This window comes from Diadema antillarum, unplaced genomic scaffold (genome assembly GCF_040938485.1).
Source record: "Diadema antillarum isolate AM-2024a unplaced genomic scaffold, OU_Dant_1.0 scf00000090, whole genome shotgun sequence".
NCBI lineage: Eukaryota > Metazoa > Echinodermata > Echinoidea > Diadematoida > Diadematidae > Diadema > Diadema antillarum.
Genome location: NW_027270979.1, coordinates 767,101 through 786,201, shown reverse-complemented (window position 1 = coordinate 786,201; position 19,101 = coordinate 767,101). Strand labels below are relative to the sequence as shown.

Sequence of the window (19,101 nt, the reverse complement as noted above, 5' to 3'; positions counted from 1 at the left end):
ATCCCTCCTCATATTGAATAAACATATGTATAGCCTGTAAGCGATATTAGTTGTGCAGTGGCACATGTTGCCTTTCTCGAGTTCACATGACATTAGCCTTGTGGTGCTTTGACGGCCGAAAATCTTATTAAAGACCCTTTATTTGTGTGTACATAAATGAATGCACACTCACACAGACACACAAATAGGTACACACCCTCACAAGCCTGGATACTGGTCGTGTTGTTTTTTAATAGGGTTTTTGATACAAGACTATGCAAGTGTCTGCAGTGCCTGTGCGTTGTGCTGAAGATACAGAAAACCTACCAGCATAAATTAATACATTAGTTCTACATCAGAAAGCCTGAACATGTTTAACAAAGTCTTTTAAGTCTTTTATTCTTTTTCTCCCGTATTTCTGGCAACTTCATAATGATAGAGCCTCTGGCCGTATTTCTTTTAACACACTATTTTCTTTGTACTGGTATGCATTTTTTGTTTTCCTGTGATTCAAAGCTATTAAATCTTGGCTTGTGTATCATTGCTACTTTTGTATTGAAGCATAAATTTCCTACATGCAAAGGAACCACAGATTCCATTGCAGAAGAGAGTTGAAAGCTTTACCCCAGACATGCAATTTGAGCTGTTGTTGGCAAATGCATGATTTTTTTTTTTCTTCAGAAGTAAATGATAATATATTGTACCCTATCATTTATGTGGAATTCTTGGCACATGGTGCAGAGATTGGTATGAAGGTTGTGGAGTTTAAAAAAGGAGACAGCAAGTTTTTAAAAAAAAATTATTGTTATTTCTGATGAGTAATGGAGTGATAGAACTGTACAAATCACCGCATATGAAACCCAGTATGTAGGTATTATGACACCGAACCATGCATAATTATCATACCAATTGATATCCGCAGCAACGGGTACACACACACTGCGACACCCAGAGACAAAATGACGATAAAAAAAATGAAGTGTTCATGCGTGAATAGAAGCTGATGAAGCTCAATATCATCGCCGGCACAATGGCGCCCTATTGTGTAGTCCCACAAACTATGTCTTACTGCTAATTGGCAAATGTTTTGTCTGCGCAGTTGGAAGAATCTAACTGTTCTGGTTGAGAAATTAAATCCCTGTAATTATCTCTAGATACTGATGAGGAACAATCACCAGAATATTTTTGCCTGCCTTGCAGAAGGACCCTAGCATGAAATTTTGACCCAAAGTTGAATTTGGGTTTGTGACATAATTCGATAAAGTTTTGAAAGCTCGTCATTTGATGTAATCATCATTTTTTTTTTTGTAATTATCATTATTTTGTGTGTGTTTTTTTTTTTGGAATGCACAAGCCTTAGCCCCTTTTGTGTTCCAATTAAGTAGGTTGGGGTTCCAATGAAGTGGCAAAAAAAACCCCAACAAACATAACATTGTAACATTTAACCCATTACACTTGCTGGTGTTTTTGCTAAAGTAGTTCCCATTCATCAGATGAGCACTGTACCCAGGCTCTACTGCTCTACCTGGCAATAGTTTCCTTAGCTAGACATTTTCCCTGAAATACAGAATTCCCAACAGTTTTCTTTCACCCCTCATATTTACATTCTTTTACTTTCAAATATTTATTGCAATTGTATAATTAATCTGTGTATGCTGTCGTAGAATCATTTCATATGATTACATCATTATATTTTTCTTTATCGTATGCACAAAGACATAAAATCATGAGCTCATTTCAACAGAGAGAGTCAGGAACAATGGGATTACGGTGGAGAAATTGAAAACGAAATATAATGTTTTGATCAATAGTGATTCAGAATAGGTATCCAGTAAAAGGATACTCAAATTTATGATGGTCATATTGGTACTTAGGAACAAGAGTTATGTACGTATGCATGTATGTAGTACATGTGTGTACGTCTGTCTGCATATATGTCAGTATGTTTGTAGGTATCTGAGTGACCTTGCCCTGACTAGACATATCCTTCCCCACTCACCCTTATCTCTCAGTGGCAATGACATTTTGAGGTCTGTGTGTGGAGACTAGTCCCCGTTACCTCTTTCCCCATTCTGAAATCTTCATTTCCTGTATGCTCAGTATATAGTCCTCTTGGTCACTTCCGCAAGGGGTTCCGACTTCTACGAGATTTTACTATGCCCATCCTGGTGCATACATTTCCCCCTCTGTCTCTCCCCACCCCCCTCTCATTATTTTCTTCTCTCCTCACCCCCCTTTTCTCTGTTTTTCACTCTTGTCTTACACCAGCTTCCTCTTGTCTATCACATGTCTCACTGTCTGTATCTCAGGCTGCTGATGTCTATCTGTCTCTTATTTTATCTCTATTCTCCCTCTGTTCTGTTTTTGCCCATCTTTTGTGTATATGTTTCTATCGTTCATATGTTTCTATTTCTGTTTATATTCTCCCTCTGCTATCTTCTTTCTCTCTGCATATATATCATACTTTCACTTTCACACTTCCACTGTCTGTTTTCCTCTTTCATGCTCTCTTATTATCTCCTTACTCTAAAAAATGTTGATATTTACACCATCCTTTCACTTATCTGCGCAGGTATCGAATCGTTGATATTTCTTTCCCTGCTCCTGGGTTCTTATGTGTTCAGCCATGATAAACAGGAATCCCACCCTCAGTTTTACATGCTTCATGCATCCATGTCCCCCCTTATTCTTGTGTTGTTGCTCGAGCGAGACCCACTGGGTAATGAATAATGCCCTCTTCCACTCTTTGCCTGGTTTTTGCCGCAGGCACCACCACGAAGCGCGCATGCCGTCCATCCACTTGCTGACATTAGTGCGGAATTTGTGCTTGAGTTGATTTCCTGCTGCGCGGAGGAACGACAACGCGGCCTAATGAATTGTGAATTGCTCAATTATACAAATTCAAATACTAGAGTCTGATGTTATTTCAGTATACTGACAGAGAAATAATTGATGTTGAAGTCGAGCTTACGGCAGGTCACTCTGCTAGTGTGAATGATATTCCTGTTTGAATCACATTGTGCAAGAATGCTAGGAGATGCCTATCTTTCCAAAATCTGCTAATTCACACAACTCCTTATGTTTATAAAATGCAAATTAGATGCAGTGCATCTACTCTTTACCTTTATGTAAACATACCTCACATTTTTAATTTTTTTCACATATATTGTGTCTCTTACCTTCAGACCTGTTGCAGAGCCATAAGAGTATAATGAAGTTAAAGGACAAGTTCACCTTCATAAACATAAGGATTGAGAGAATGTAGCAATATTAGTAGAACACATCATTGAAAGTTTGAGGAAAATTAGACAATCCGTTCAAAAGTTATGAATTTTTGAAGTTTTTGTGCAGTACCCGCTGGATGAGAAGACTACTGCAGTGTATGAATAACTTAGATGTCACATGCGTACAACAATATAAGGAAAATATAAAGAGAATTTCACAAAATTCCATCTTTTGAAAAAAGTACACATTCCCCTGACTCGTTACCGATAAATGTTATGGGTAATATTATTCCCCCTGCCTTTAGAAAGAGGCAAGTCAATTGCTCTTTTATTATGCGAAAAAAGTGAAAATATGTTGAATTTTCTTTTATATTTTCTTTATACTGTTGTACGCATATGACTCACAAGCTGTAGTAGTCTCCTCATCCAGAGGTTCCAACACAAAAATTTAAAAAATTCATAACTTTTGCATCGATTGTCCAATTTTCCTCAAACTTTCACTGATGTGTTCTACTAATATTGTTGCATTTTCTCAATCCTTGTGTTTATGAAGGTGAACTTGTCCTTTAACTGAGATAAATGAACAGTAACTGTTGTAGATACACATATTTATTACCAGGATGTTGTAAAGACGATGCTCTCATTGATCCTAACAGAAGATCCTGATATGTAAAGTCATACAAAGTCCCGAGTTCCCAAGGCAAGGAAGATTTTTCTCATTTTTTTTTTCATGAGATGAAAGGAGCTAAAGGCAATATCTCATTGAATATGGAGGCCTATTCATATTTCAGTAAGTTCATACAATCTTGCAATAATGCAGCATTTTGATGCAGTGATAAAGCACAAACATCAGAAGAAGATAGACCTAAAGTTTGTGTAAGTCAATATGTAATCAATATGAATTCTGGTGTAAAGGTTACAAGCTCAACAGAAAAGATAAGAAAGTACTGCCTGTAAAGCATAATGGTAGGATGTCTACCTGTATAGTCCTAAAGATTATTACTTGACCGAGTGACAAGATCATTAATTATCTGATTGATTGACTATTAGGCAATGTATCATGGACCTATATCATCCCTAATTAAACGTTCATTGAAGCAAACATTTTAGTCTGATTAATGTGTTGCTCCTTCTTTTGCATCATAATAGCCCAAGCTGTCATTACATGGCAAATTAGCCACAAGTTAATCAAATTTTGTCTGGCTATCAAGGATACCTTAGTAATACCTTCTAGCTGACAAAAAAAAAAAAAAAAAAAAAAAAAAATGAATTCGGGCCCCTTCCCCTACTATGTAATGGAGAGTTCGGTGACATGGTGTTGGGGGAGGGGTGCTCTTGCTGAGTCATGATCATAATCAGTGACCCCTCCCCCCCCCCCCCCACACACACACACACAAAGATTTAGGCAAGATGGACTCTCAAACTAGAGCCATTGGGGTGAAAGTATTTGACCCTTCAGCCCCTTGGCCTGATTTCCTGTGACATTATCACTAGCTAAAAGGGTAGCAGGAGACTTTTACATCTGATTTCACTTTCTCTATCATAGGGTGTGTTTATGCTCAATTTGCGAAGGCAGAATCAGCGTTTTGAAATGCTGATTCAAAATGCTGATTTAAAACGCCGTTCACGGGAGCACTGTTTATGCTCACTTTCTTCGAGCCTTGGAAAGAGCGTTTGCGATTGCTTCGCTGACCTCAGCAGAGGCAGGTCAAATTGGGGCGCACGCTGCGATCGGTGGCCTGGCCTGGGAGAGCAGCTGGGAAAGACATGCGTTCACAGTACATGGGAAAACTGCACAGACCAGGGTAGCTGGCTGGCCGGGTGCACACTTTTTCACGTGAACCGGAAAGGTGTTTAGATGACGTCACTCTAAACGCGTTTAGAAACGCTGTTGCATTCATGCTTCCCCGTCAAACGTGATTAGTCATAAACGCGGATCGTAAACGCACCTTTTTGTGCGTTTTGGATCGGCGTTTTGAATCAGCATTTCTATCGAAGTGAGCATGAACGCAACAGCGTTTTGCACTAATCAAGTTTCAAAAGCCTGATTTTGGCCCCGAAAATGGAAGCATAAACACACCCATAGTCAATTGAAGATGGTATGGATTTATTCTTTGATATAATTTTTCTTCAATTTCTTATAATTCATGTTATTTCAATGTATAAAGAAATAAGGAGCATAATTGATTATCTTTTGTCTAGAAATATCAATTTTACATTGTCTCATTTGTTGGGTGTTGCATTAGTTTTCTTGAATTAATCTGTAAAGATTGATGAATATAGATTGGCTGCTTTCATTTTAGTAATTAGATGCTTCTCATGGAGTAGGGTACTGAAATTTTATGAACTTACAACAGCAATAATAATGGTCACAATAACGAAGACAGCACCCACAAATTCTGAGGTAACATGCATAATGTCAATTGTAAGCTTTAGGAAAACCTTCTCATCTCTCTGGTATGGGCTCCTAAGCAAGTGCTTGATACACTCAATGCTTACATCACAGAAAACAATAATTGTACAGTCGGTGCATATATCTGAAAATGCATACAATATGTTTATAGTGGCATTGTATTCGTCATACACACTGACAGTAACAATTGAACGTTCCAAACCGCATATCGCCGACAAGATATGCACTGCAAAGACAAAAAACAACAACAGCGCAGTAATGACGTATGCCGATTGTACAGCTATAGATCACCTCTTCCCCTATTCCCTCAGTCTGGAAACAGATTTCATTTTGATCGTTGGCTGTTCGACGTCATACATTTGCTCTCTCTTCAATGCTAGCTAACAACATTAAAAAAAAAAAGAATATGGTATTGTCTGATCGAGGAGGGTGTGGATATGTGCTTCAAAGCAGCCTGCATTTTTTATTTATAGACTGACAAAGAGACAATGAATTTCCCCACACACAGTGATGCTGCATTTGATAATGTGCATGTGCAGTTATTTTGCATACTATTTGTATTATTTTTGTAAGGAGTCTAGGTTTTCCTATAAGGTTTGATTATAGGAACTGAAGCCTGGGGTTTTCTAGCATTTATGCAATAACATCTATGTATATATACATATATATTTTTTTTCCAATCCACCCTGTCATTGTGGGAACTTGTAGTCATCTGAGCTGTCATTTTTTTTCTTTTTTTTTATTGTCTCAGAAGTTGTTTTTGGATATACAGCATGTTTTGAGATGTAGCAGCACGTTTTGTCATTGCATAGTTTCCATGGTCGTTAGTGAAGAGTTGAAGGATAGATTACACAGACCGTGTTGTGAGCAAAAGCTTGACATGAAATGCAACACTATTGCCATACTCTCAGGTAAAGACCCACTCTTTATTTTTCTGTGCATCATTTGATTCCCATTAAACGCAGCTTTCAACTCATCATTATAACGCCCCCCACTAAAAAACTGCAACCCACCATCGCAAGTGCACGATATGAAATGCAAAAGTGGAAAATTACGCTGCAGTAAAACTCCAGAGGAGTTCACCTGTCAGTTCTACGAGTGCAATGAGATAAACGCAACTGCTCTAAATGGAAAGTGTGTGGCTGCATTGCGCAATGTAGACAGAGCAGTTAGCAATAAAAACTCCTGTTTTCCACATCTGATACCAGCTGTAGCGTGTGTCGCCTCTAATCTTGCAGATATCAATGAATCGTTCGAAACTGCCGTATGTAAAGGGAGGATTTGCAAACCTGCAGATTCAGTCTGAAATAGATATATCCGTCATTCAGTGTGATTGTTAAATTGGATATGAGGGAATACACTTCAAAAAAAAATACATCATAGCAAAGGATATTTATGAGATGTATATTATATGCTGTTTGCCCCGAGGGTAAGATATGACCGCCTTGGACAAGCAGGCTATGGATATGTATAGCACCATAATTGAGGATAACTTTTTCTCTGTCTATTCTCTTTGTAGCTCCCTTAATTGTTTCTCTACCTGTGTCTGTCTGGCTGTCTGTCTGTTGGTCTAGTTTTTTTTTTCTCTCTCTATGTATAGGCCTACAGGCCTCGACATTAGCGATGGCTGAGGTTCGAACAAATGGACTGTTACGTTTCCATTCATTTCGGGCTGCCAAAATTTTAGATTTGTAGATTTTAGTGGCTGGAACGGGCCACCAGAGCGAAAAAAGTTAGTGTTGAGCCCTGATGTAATATAACAATATAAATTATAAACGTATTATACACATTCACACGTATGTGCTGTTTGTATGACATGTACAAACTTAGTAACATTAGATGTTGCTGCTGTTCTGCCACTTTAATCCAAAGCAAATATGTCGTGAATGGATATTGTTTTGCTTTGTTTTTCATAGCCAATCAACTGTTGAAACTCGATCATGGGTGCTCGCTATCTTCACATGTGTTTAAACACCCATGAAGTACCGCTACCTACCTCCATGCCAGGCATTTTTCCATGTGCCGCGAAGGTGCAGTGTATCTAACCCTGCATATCTGAGAGATAAAAAGAATGCAAACTATTCCATGTGATATCTTCTGGTATGTGTAAGATCTCGTCAACACACAACCCTCACTGCATCACTTGAATGAAAGTACTATGTGTCGGACGCATTCTATGTTGGACGCATTCTATCAAAGTCCAAATGTCGGAACACATATCGACTGCTTGTCTACTCCCCTACTACTCGGTGTATAAGAGGTACTTATGTAAGATTAGCGGAGGGGAAGAGGTTGAGTGGTGTAGTAGCAGCGGATTATCGGAAGGGACTATGTTTTAATACCCTTATTTTTGCTGGAGGGTCAGTACTGCCCTGGATGTTTAGTGCGTAGTTGAGAGCTGATAACTGTTTTTGACATGGTCATGGAAAGATTATCAATGACACTTTTTTCCCCTTTCTTTCTTTCTGGCCTCTCTCACCATGTTTTTGGCTTGCTATTCCCACAGTTATGTCATAACAGAAGAGAGATTGAAGAGCAGACTTCCTCTGTGTTGCCTTCACTCCGTATTTGCTGATAGCTCTTCCCAGCTTTTTGCCGGTGGAAGTATTAAAAAGTCAAAGGTGTGAGGTGAAAGGTCGGGTTCACGATCAGAAAGAACACCTGCAGCACAGCAGAACGGGAAGCTGCATCTTTTACAGCATGATTCGGCTTGACCCTTCTATCCCTAAACATTGCACACTTATGATGGCATTTTTACAGCGTTGATAGGGGTCATCGCTCAAAATGGTGCATACTCACACTCCCACACTTTACACAAGATTCGAACACATCCATACACTCAAACGCCCCCTCCCCCAACAACACACACACACACACACGGGTGTGTCAATCAAGGGCTCTTTCATAATGCTAGAAAAGTGAATTTTTGTTGAATTTCCTTTATATTTTCTTTGTATTGTTGTCCACTCATATGTCATAACCTTTATTTGTCTCCTCATCCAGCGGTTCCAACACCAAAACTTTAAAAATTCGTAACTTTTGCATCGATTGTCCGATTTTCCTCAAACTTTCAGTGATGTGTTCTACTAATGTTGCTGCTTTCACTCAATCCACAGTGCTCTTTGGGTTTGCGTTCCCTCTAAGACCACCCAGTGTAGTGATATGAACAAACCCCTCCACGCCCAAAAGTGCAACAAAAGAAAGCAAACCAAACAAAGCAGAGCAGAAACCAGAGGTAGAATACAATTAATTTGTGGAATGCAGGGAGATGTTAGATGTCAATCCTCAAATTGACATGATGAATTTAGGTGCCAGCTCAGCTCACTGGTGTGTCTTCAGTAGGACGATGATTTGCGAGGAATGGCAGGGACACGCATGTGCCTGCTGTTGAAGACGCAGAGCCCCACCCACCTCGGCGGAGTTTTGGATGTGGATGACCGTCATGTTCAGATGATGATGATGGAGACGAGGATAAAGATGATTACATTATACATGCCTTCTCCCCGCTCTCGGCTTTCCGCGGGTGCATTCAGCCGTGTGCATCCCAGTCGGCCGTGGGCCATGCCAATGAGCTATTTATGAACGATTGCTCCAGTCGGGAGGAGCGCCGGTCGGGTTTCCGTCACACCAGAAAGCAAGAAAAAAAAAAAAGGATCCATGTTGCACATGAGTATTATCGTGATAACGTTGGCAGTGAACGAGTTGTTGATACGTACCTTTCACGCACCTCAATAGTGACTGTTGGAGTTGAAGCGGGAGTTTTTTTTTTTCCCTGCCCCGCCTTTCTGTCAAGCTGGTTAGCATCAGACATAATTGATTTCTTTCATTCCACATTCATCTGTCCATCTATTATTCAACCCTCCATCATCGTAATTCAAATGCTACAACTTTTTTATTTCTGTGCGTGGTTTTCATGTACAGTAATTTCATGACATATTATATAAGTCTGTATCTATTCATCATAGTGTATGCGAGAACAGGCATAGCTGTAAGTCGCAATTCTTTCATCCAACTAGTCACAGATATATTGGCTAGATGGAAAATGGCACTAATGCGTTTAATGATTCAAAGTCCTCTCTGTAATTTATGTAGTTTGCCTGAATACTTTCACTTTTCAATTTCACAGTATCGATTTGAAGTGTCACTTTCACAGTCCAGTTACTAAATTAGCTACTAGAATCCTTTTTTGCGGTTATGGTCACCTATATCATTTCATGAAGGAAACAAGACCAAGTAAATACTTGTATGCATGTTGTTAGTTATTTATAGATATTGTCATTTTCCATGTTTTTATGGAATAGCTGACCTAGAAAAGTATGTGAAACAACAAACAAACAGAAGAGTGCAACATCAAAAAACTTCTTTGTGCATACACACATTGATCCATAAATAGTATGATTATCAGATCATTGGGATTAATGTACCTTCCTTTTATTTCCTTCTTTTTTTTTTCTTTATTCACATGTAAATTTATGTATTTGTACATATTGTAGTGAAATTATTCTACACAATCTTTACACTTTCCATTTTTAAAACTGTTACTAGTAATGAAAGCCAGGCAGTACAGTACATACCATTGCTGAGGTCAATGTTTACATGTATGCATTATAGTTCACACTCAATCTGCTTCGACTTGTGTGTTTTATTTCGTGCTAGTATAACAGAATGTGAAATGCATAAAAATTTCTACATGGAAAAATATCCATGAATTTGTTGCCAGCTTACCGTGTCCTTGTAAAATCAGTACGGTAGATACATCACATTTCTCATGGTATTTTTGATGGGTTCATCAATACTTAACACATCTTGCTTTTAAATTATATATTTCATATTTTGAACTATATATGTAATATTCTTGTCCTTATCTCTAAGATTTATAATGTTTTGGTATATGTTAGTATTCTGGGATAAATTATTTGTATAGGACCCCATTTTTCTTTATCTCTTCTTTCTTCCTTTAAAATAACAACAACATCTTGCTTTTGGCCTTACCATTACACATCTACTGCCTTGCTTGTCTGATCAATATAAATGTCTTTTAACTTAGCTGTCAATGAAAAGGGATTAGCTTATCCAGATAATCCCTATCATATCACAGTGGTCATCTTCCTTGTGGGATTGTGGAGCTGTGAAACCTAAATGGAACTGTCTGACTTCACATTAGTGAAGTAAAGACAAGAATTAGCCAAATGCCAGTAAGTGGCTCATCAAGTGACAGCTACTGTACATGCATTTGCCTGACTGGAATGGGTCATTTGTGGTCCTGAAAAGACATCACATAAGTCTATCTCTCACCCAGTTTTATCATGACAAAAAAAAAAAAATCAGCTTTTATTGGGAAATACATCACCAGATGTTACATTGCATTTACAGAGAATACCATAATCCTCCACTGTGGTCCCCTAGGGTAATTAGTGTTACTTATATCATCGGCTTTACTGTAAGAGCTGTGAAGCATGAACGTTTGCTTTACATTCTCATTTTTCAGTATTTTTTTTAAAATCCATTTTGTCTCCTGTACTGGGATTGATGTGTGTATTTATATGTGTGCGTGTGTGTCTGTGTAGCAGATACAATGTTTAGTTATGAGCGTGCAACAGCACCAGATGGCAGTACAATCGCTAGCATCGTATTTCCTGATGTTCATATCGATGGATGTAGGAGATATGGAAAATGAGCGTTGTCTGTGACAGAGAGAGAAAGAGAGACAGACAGACAGACAGACAGACAGATAAGAGAGAGAGAGGGAAAGAACTAAAGAAAGGAAGACTAAAGTCAAAAGAGAGCCAGTGTGGAATCAATTGAAGTAGTTCTTTGACCTTAAAGCACCCGTGCAGGATGATTTCATTTCATTTCTGTGCCTTAGAAAAAAGATGAAAAGACTGCAGACTGCAGGGAGGAAAAATGTATACTAATATGATCTATTCTTACACAGCTTGGTTGGTTTTCAAGTTGATTGATGGCAGCACATTATACATCCTAGATATTAATTTTGTTTGTGTCAGCCTGCACTGTGGATGTTTTTTCCCCCTTGATCTATTTATGCATGTTTTGTAATCTGATATGTGGGTGTATTTGTATGTGTGTGTGCGTGTGTGTTTACATATAAATGACTTATGCAAAGAATGAAAATACATATTGCTGTTACGACATAGCGAGACTGTTTAAGTTAACCTAATTTTGTTGGTGCCCAAGTAGGCGACTGACGGTATTTTTGTAAGTGAATAATGGCTCTGGTTTGACATGATGTAACACAAATTTCTCTGTGTGACCCATTGCACTGCTAACCCAGTGAAGTTCTGCTATGATAATGTCAATTTTGTCATGTCCTTGTGTAATAATAATACAGCAGCAATGGGGAAAGTCATGACCTTCTTTCTGTGTTCGGTGTGGGATTATGCATTTGAACTCGAGGTTCATTCGTTTCACACTTCTCCCCGTCAGCCTAAGCATACGTGGCCGTACATTACCTCGCTTTTTATTTACCGGTGCTCCATCGCCGATTCTAGCAGTGCAAATTTATTGATCTGATAGTCGTGTTTACCTATACAGTCAATGTCACGATAAGGCATGTCATAACTGTTTCTTTTCCCCCATTTTTCTCCCCCTTCTCCTTCTCCTCTCTCTGCAGTCTGAGCAACGACCTCTCACTGACGGATGAAAGCGAAAATGAAGAGGTGAGAACAGCCTTGCGGTTTCTTGCAGGTTTGGGGAGGGGGGAAATATGGACATTATTTCTCCCCCATGCATGGCTGTAGCTACTACAGTTGAACCTCTCGTATCCGGACAAGTCGGGACCGGGGCTAATCCGGATAAGGGATTTGGCCGGATACGGGAGACTCAATACTTTATACATGTACATATACATACACATGTACTGCTGTAGCCCATTGTACTACCACATGTAGTAATGTGTATACTGCAACCTTTTCATAGTTACATTTGGGGATGTTTGGGTATGATAAAATGTCTGAAGGTAAGCAATTTTGAAGGAAATTTGATGTAATGTATGTTAATCATGTTGGAAGTAATATGTAATTCATGTGTGTTTGTGTAGGAGTTCTCAAGGAGTTGGGAATCCCCCTTTCCTCCCGTAATTATTAAAAAACAAAATCACGGCGAGATTGCGTCCGTATAATAGAGAGATCCGGATAAAGGGAGGCCGGATAAGAAAGGTTCAACTGTACTTACAAAGATTATGATACTCGTGTTGATAGATATGATGACGATGGGAATAGAGATACTGTGGTTTGCGAGTACGAATGGTTTGCGGCTGCAGTGGCAGTGGTGACTGCTGCATCGGTGGCGATGCGGGCAGGCTGTGGTGTCAGAGATTGAGGTGTGAGTGATGAATGATGCAGCAAAGGTGATGGGTATGGCAAGGGACAGTACATTGATGATCATGTTAAAGTAGTTAGATTGGCCTGCGTGATGATGGTGATTGTTATGACAGTGGGGGTAGTGCAAGAGATGATGCCGATGATGAAGTTGACGATGATGTCGACGATGACGATAATGATGGTGATGATGATAGTGATGATGATGATGATGATGATGATAATGATGTTGCTTATTGATTATTATGAAAATGAAGACGATGATGAGGAAGATGATGCTGAAAAGTACAATGATGGTGATGATGATAGTAATCATGAGGATGAGGAAGATGATGTTGATGATGATGATGATGACAATGATGATGATGGTGAGGTGGAGAAGGGTGAGGGGGATAAGGATGATGATGATGATAAGGGCAGTTCTAGTGATGACGACGATGATAAGGATGATTAGCTGCAAAATGATGAGGATGATGATGATGATTTTGAGGGCAGTCCTAGTAATGATGAGGGTGATAATGAAGATGGAGATTGAGATGATAGACACTAATTGTGATGTCATAGATTGCTATGAAAAAGGGCGCATGACAATTTATCCCACCAATTTTGCATAACTATTATACAAATTTTCCGTTCCCCATATTTGATAAACAGAACGGTGGCAAATACCTCATTTGTGGCCTTCAAAACTATCATGAATGAGTAGAAACATATGGATATCCAGGTTTAGATATGCTGCTAACCTTTGTAATAAAGTCAAACTCCAAATGCACATGTACTCCATTGCTAGAGTTACTGTAAAACGAGGAATGTTCACGTGCATTTTAATTTTGCGAATTTCACGAGCGCCAAGATTCGCAAAATTAAAATGCACGCAAAAGTTCTTGTCTACACTATATACATTGAATGCCAGTGGCAGTTCGCGAAAATTTCATGCCGCAAAAAGGCCGTCGGCTCCAATTCGCGAAAAATTCATGCCGCGAATATATCATGTTTTACAGTACATACTTCACCTGCCTACACTTTTGGTGGTGACACAGTGCTGATATAGTGTGTGTTTGCTGTGGACTGCTTTCTTCTGAAGAAACAATGAACTGTTCTGCTTTTGTTTTTAGAGATTTTTTTTTTTTTTTGGGGGGGGGGATAATGAGAGGTGTTTTTTTTTTTTTTTAATCTTGAGTTTCTGTTGAATTTTCATCTTGTATATCGGATTACATGGTACATTGTTCAACACTGCTTGTCGCATTCAGATTAATTGCAAATTCATCGCCTAAGCAGGTTTAGATTCTAACAAGGTGGGAGTTGATGGGAACCTCTCCTACCTCCCCCCATGTTTGAATCTTGGCCAAGTTCATAAATCATGGCGTACGTGGGATGTAGCTACATATCACTCTCTCCCCCTCTATCTCCCATTCATTCTCTCTTTCTTTCATTCTTCATTTCTCCCATCCCCTCTCCATCTCCCCCTCTTCTTTTTTTTTCTTTCTCTCCCTCTGTAAGCTACAAAATGAATATGACTTCCCAGTAGTGAAGTCTCTGTGTTCACGATGAAGTATTGTATAACGGGCCCATTTATGATATGATATGACCACGCTGCCATTAAATGAAATAGGATCGAGGAAACTGATCTATTTTCGTGTTTTATTAACACCAACAGAATATCGTCTGTACTTTGGTTTTTATTACAGTTCTTCTGGAAACTCGGGCTCATCTCATTTATCATTGCTATTAAAAATTGTGATGGCATTTTTTGATATCTGCACAGCATTCCAATGTACTTAGAGTAGTCATGCACATTTGATGAGGAATTCTATTTGATATGTAAACAATCGTAACTTACTGATTGTCATTCAAAATTAGGGTGATTTTATGCATGTTGATGACCTGTAAAGCCATGAACTTGTTGGACTATCAACCCCCCCCCCTAAAACAAAACAAAAACCACACACACCAACAACAACAACAACAACAAACAAACAAAACAAACATGGTTAGGCACAGACTACTAGGAAGATTAAAAGAAAAAAATCCTTCTATGGTCTTGAATTGACTTTCTTGCCTCTGACCTCTTCAACCTTCTCTTTTTTTCTAGAACTACAGCAATCTTTTCCTATTGCCCCCTCAGTGTTTTTTTTTTTCTTGAATCCAATGTGATATGGTTAATTTCATCTACTTCCTCCACCACCCCACCCCCCTTTTCCTCACATTCACTAGCAGGCATTCTCTTTCTCTCTCTCACGCACACACACATACAGGCAATATGCATCCAGAGACACACACACACATACACACACAAGTGCACTTGGGCACATGTGTGAGGTCTGGCACACAAATCATTAATTTCTGTGTGTAGGGATTGTAGACAGGATGTGGCTGATGAACCAGCCTGTGTGTGTATTTCCCCCCACTGCTAGAAGAGACTGGCCTGTACATAGACTGTAACCAAAGAAAGGAAAACAACAAACAAGGTCACACACAAACTAGTTGGCTGAAACTTTCCACATCACAACACCATGAATACACAACATATGAATACATGACTGATTGATACCATTTTCTCCCCCCCCCCTTTTTTTTTGGGGGGGGGGGGGGGAGGGAGGGGGAGGATGCTTTTGCATTATTTTTTTTTTTTGGGGGGGGGAATAAAAAGAGTGATGCTACTTTTGCAACTGTATTCCATCTGTTTATACTTCATGGTCAGAAATGGATAGGAATATGTAGTAACTACAGTATCAACACACACACACACACACACACACACACACACACACACACACACACACACACACACTCACACTTTATTGTTTCTCGGTAATCTTTATATGATTTCAGTAATAATATAGCATACACACACTTCACACATACACACTCACACACACACACACACTACACACATACATACATACATTACAAATACTTCAACAGATTCTTTCAGCGAGAGAGGTTGATGAAAGAGAGTTCCAGAGTAATCTGGGTAGGAAATAGGGGGAGCTGTTATATAGTCATTTTCTAAAGGCGAAAAACCAAATCCTTGATTAAAAAAAAAAGAAAAAAAAAAGGTAGGTCTAAGGGGTGGGGAGACCAAATGGCAATCTTTGTACTTTAGCCATCAAGATGATTTGCATGCAAATGACAAGTAACAAGGCATGATTCAACTGATCCAGACCCCTCCCCCACCCCCACCCCCACCCCCCCCCCCAAAAAAAAAAATGAAAATCAATGTGACTAGGGTATTTGTACTTTTTGGAGCAGACAAACTACACGCTTCTGGCTGTGCGTTTATGAAGTCAAGTCGCGTAATGCCCATTAGTTCATGTAGAGCTTCTTTCTTTTCCTAACCACACACAAATTGCTGCTTAGTACCACGTTGCCGTGCTGTGTTGAATTACTTTGTTACAACAGTCATTGTTAAGTTCAAGAAATTAATGCTTTGATATTGATTTGTATGCCATTTCCTTTTACAGTACTCAACTGTAAAAGTATGGAATTATGTTGATATTTGTGATATCAATGTAGCAATATCAGATGTTTTGAACAGATTGAAATATAGTACAATTCATATATTACTTCAAATGTTCACTTCGCTCTTGCTTGCTCACAAACTGATCAGTATTGCATTAGTAAAGAAAAGAAAAGAAAGAGAAACTAAGGCGAATACATGAATAGGAGCTTATGTCACTTGGCATAATGTGGTTTTGAAAAACCTGCATTCTGTTTGAAGTTGGTCATCATCGTCACCATCAGAAACAAGGTTAAGTGGTATTGTAAAATTTAGAATGTTGTTAATTTCTTGTTGCATTGGGCCTCGAGATGAAATACTGGTCATTTGATATTGAAAGAGTCACTGATATTTACAGTTTACATATTGCTCTCACCAGAGGTAAATTTCAAGACCAAAAAGTCTTGAGAAATCTGATTCAAAGTGATTGTGTTGTAGGACCGACATGAAATATTTTGCAAGATAATTTTGGTTTTAGAGTGTCACTTGTTTCTGAGTTTAAAGCAGGTAGGCTGTGGTGCATTGATTGATGTTGTATTGTCAGATTCTGCATGAATTTGAGTAGAAAACTGATAAGATAGAAGAGATTAACAACTTGTTTTGATTTTCTGCCTGTTCGCATGCAAGTTATGGTTGATGTATCACCAGCTTCTCTTGCCTGTACTTATCATAGGGCAGCAAAAATTAGGAGGTTGGTCACCCCTGTGAAGTTAATGGTGATAGCCCACATGACTGAAGCATGTGTTTTATAAGGGATGAGCTGTGTGTGAATGTGTGTGTGTGTGTGTGTGTGTGTGTGTGACAGGATTGAACTCATAACCGGTGTGTAAGTATGTGTGTTAGCTGCTTGATGGCCATAGAGCAGTGCACTACTCTGTGTGTGTATGTGCATGTGTGTGTGTGTGTGTGTGTGTGTGTGTGTGTGTGTGTGTGTGTGTGTGTGTGCGCACCGTGTGTCAAATTTTCTGCCATATTATTTGCATATGGGGGTCTGTGTATGTAACCGAAAGATCTGCCATTAGTGTGTGAGGCTTTGGCTTCATTGTCATGCATAGCATGACATGCCTAGCGAGGGGGATCCACTGGTCCATGTAGCTTGCCAAAATTTAGGGGACGCAGGAGAGAGAGAGAGAAAGAGAAGTGAAGTGCGAGGCGCACTGTGCATAGTGTGGCATATGAGTGGGAATAGGGAAAATAGAAGCCATCATCAACAAGCAAACAGCGCACTGTGAACGCTGCAATCTATTATATATATCCCCTCTCTCGTGGACGGATTGCCATAGAGGTCCATGTGTTTCAGTGTTTATGCTGCAGTGTGTATATGACACTTCTCACAGACCAGAGTTGAGTCGGTCTACGTGCAGGGCCTGTCCCATTCGTATGTGTGTTCCCATGTGTGCACTGCTGGTCTTATGTTACACTCTCTCACCCAGTAATTTTTTTTTTTTCCAATCTTGTGGGGACTGTTGGCTATTTCCCCTCCGAACAGCTCTGAGAGATAACGCGTTCCAATAAGTCTGCCTGTCCTGTGAATATGTCGGGCTGCTGCTGTTTGCACCGGTGCCCCAGCCATGCATTTCCCACAGTGTGCTCTCGAGGGCTCCTCGGCCTTTCTCACTGCTTTTTCGTTCTTGACATCGCCTTCGAGGATGACAACGTGTGACTGGAACTACCCTGCTCGCAGGATCTCTAAGTGGATATATAATCGGAATTAACCACACGTTCTCAAAGCCATCACTTCCATTTCTGTCAACAGCTTACAGCCAGGTGTGAAAGATACAAAAAACACAGAAGACATATATAAATATATATATGCACTGTCTCCCATCCTTTTTTCTTTCAAAAAAAGGAACCGCAACTGAAATAGAAGGAAAAGAGGGAGAAAATAAGAAAGGTAAATTCCTTTCCTTGACATATCTATTGGGTTGAGACATTGAATGAAAGTCGTTCTGATTATACAAATGATCGTGCCGGGATACATTGATTGGGTAATGATTGCGCACACGAGCGATAAAACATACCTCTTCAAGCCCTATTCACAGGCCAGTGAAGTGTAGAAAAAAAAAATGACCACTGGATATGTTTACGTAAGGTCATTTAATAGTGCCAGCCAGGTTTACCCCTGTGCGCACAAGCAGACTGACTGCCTGCTCTGTGTCAAACCTTTGATTTGCCGTGTTTATTGTTTCACCCGCATGATGAGTGCTGGGTGCATGTGTGCAAGTCCTTTGATTTGAATCCGTGTTGCATGTTGTGTGAAAGAGATGAGATGGATTTCAACGTGGTACTATATCTCGTAGTTGTTTACCTAGTTATGTTGATAATACTGTGCATGTTGTGTGTGCGTATGTGTGTGTATGTGTGCATACACAAGTGCACTGGAACTGAATTATGCACACATGTGTATAGGTATGTCTCTGCATGTGTATGTGTGTGTGTGTGTGTGTGTGTGTGTGTGTGTGTGTGTGTTTGGGGGTAGGTGTGTAGATTAGAGTTAACGAGATATGTGGGGATTTATTGTTGTGGATGCGATTAATGGAATGCAATACTTGTCTTATTTTTCCTATTTTTTAAGTTATGTGTATAATATTCTTATTTATTTGTTTTATTCATGTATTCTCTTTAATTTAGGACACATACCAACAATGT

At 39.3% G+C, this 19,101-nt stretch overlaps 1 protein-coding gene across 1 annotated transcript in view; it reads left to right on the top strand.

The window, feature by feature from the left end:
- The window catches only part of LOC139718155 (uncharacterized), a 627,192-nt gene that overhangs the window by 175,066 nt on the left and 433,025 nt on the right, over window positions 1–19,101 (top strand). Inside the window, exon 8 of the mRNA XM_071629640.1 lies at window positions 12,248–12,293. Within this exon, the coding sequence (XP_071485741.1) occupies window positions 12,248–12,293 (46 nt within the window). The remainder of the gene's footprint in view (window positions 1–12,247; window positions 12,294–19,101) is intronic.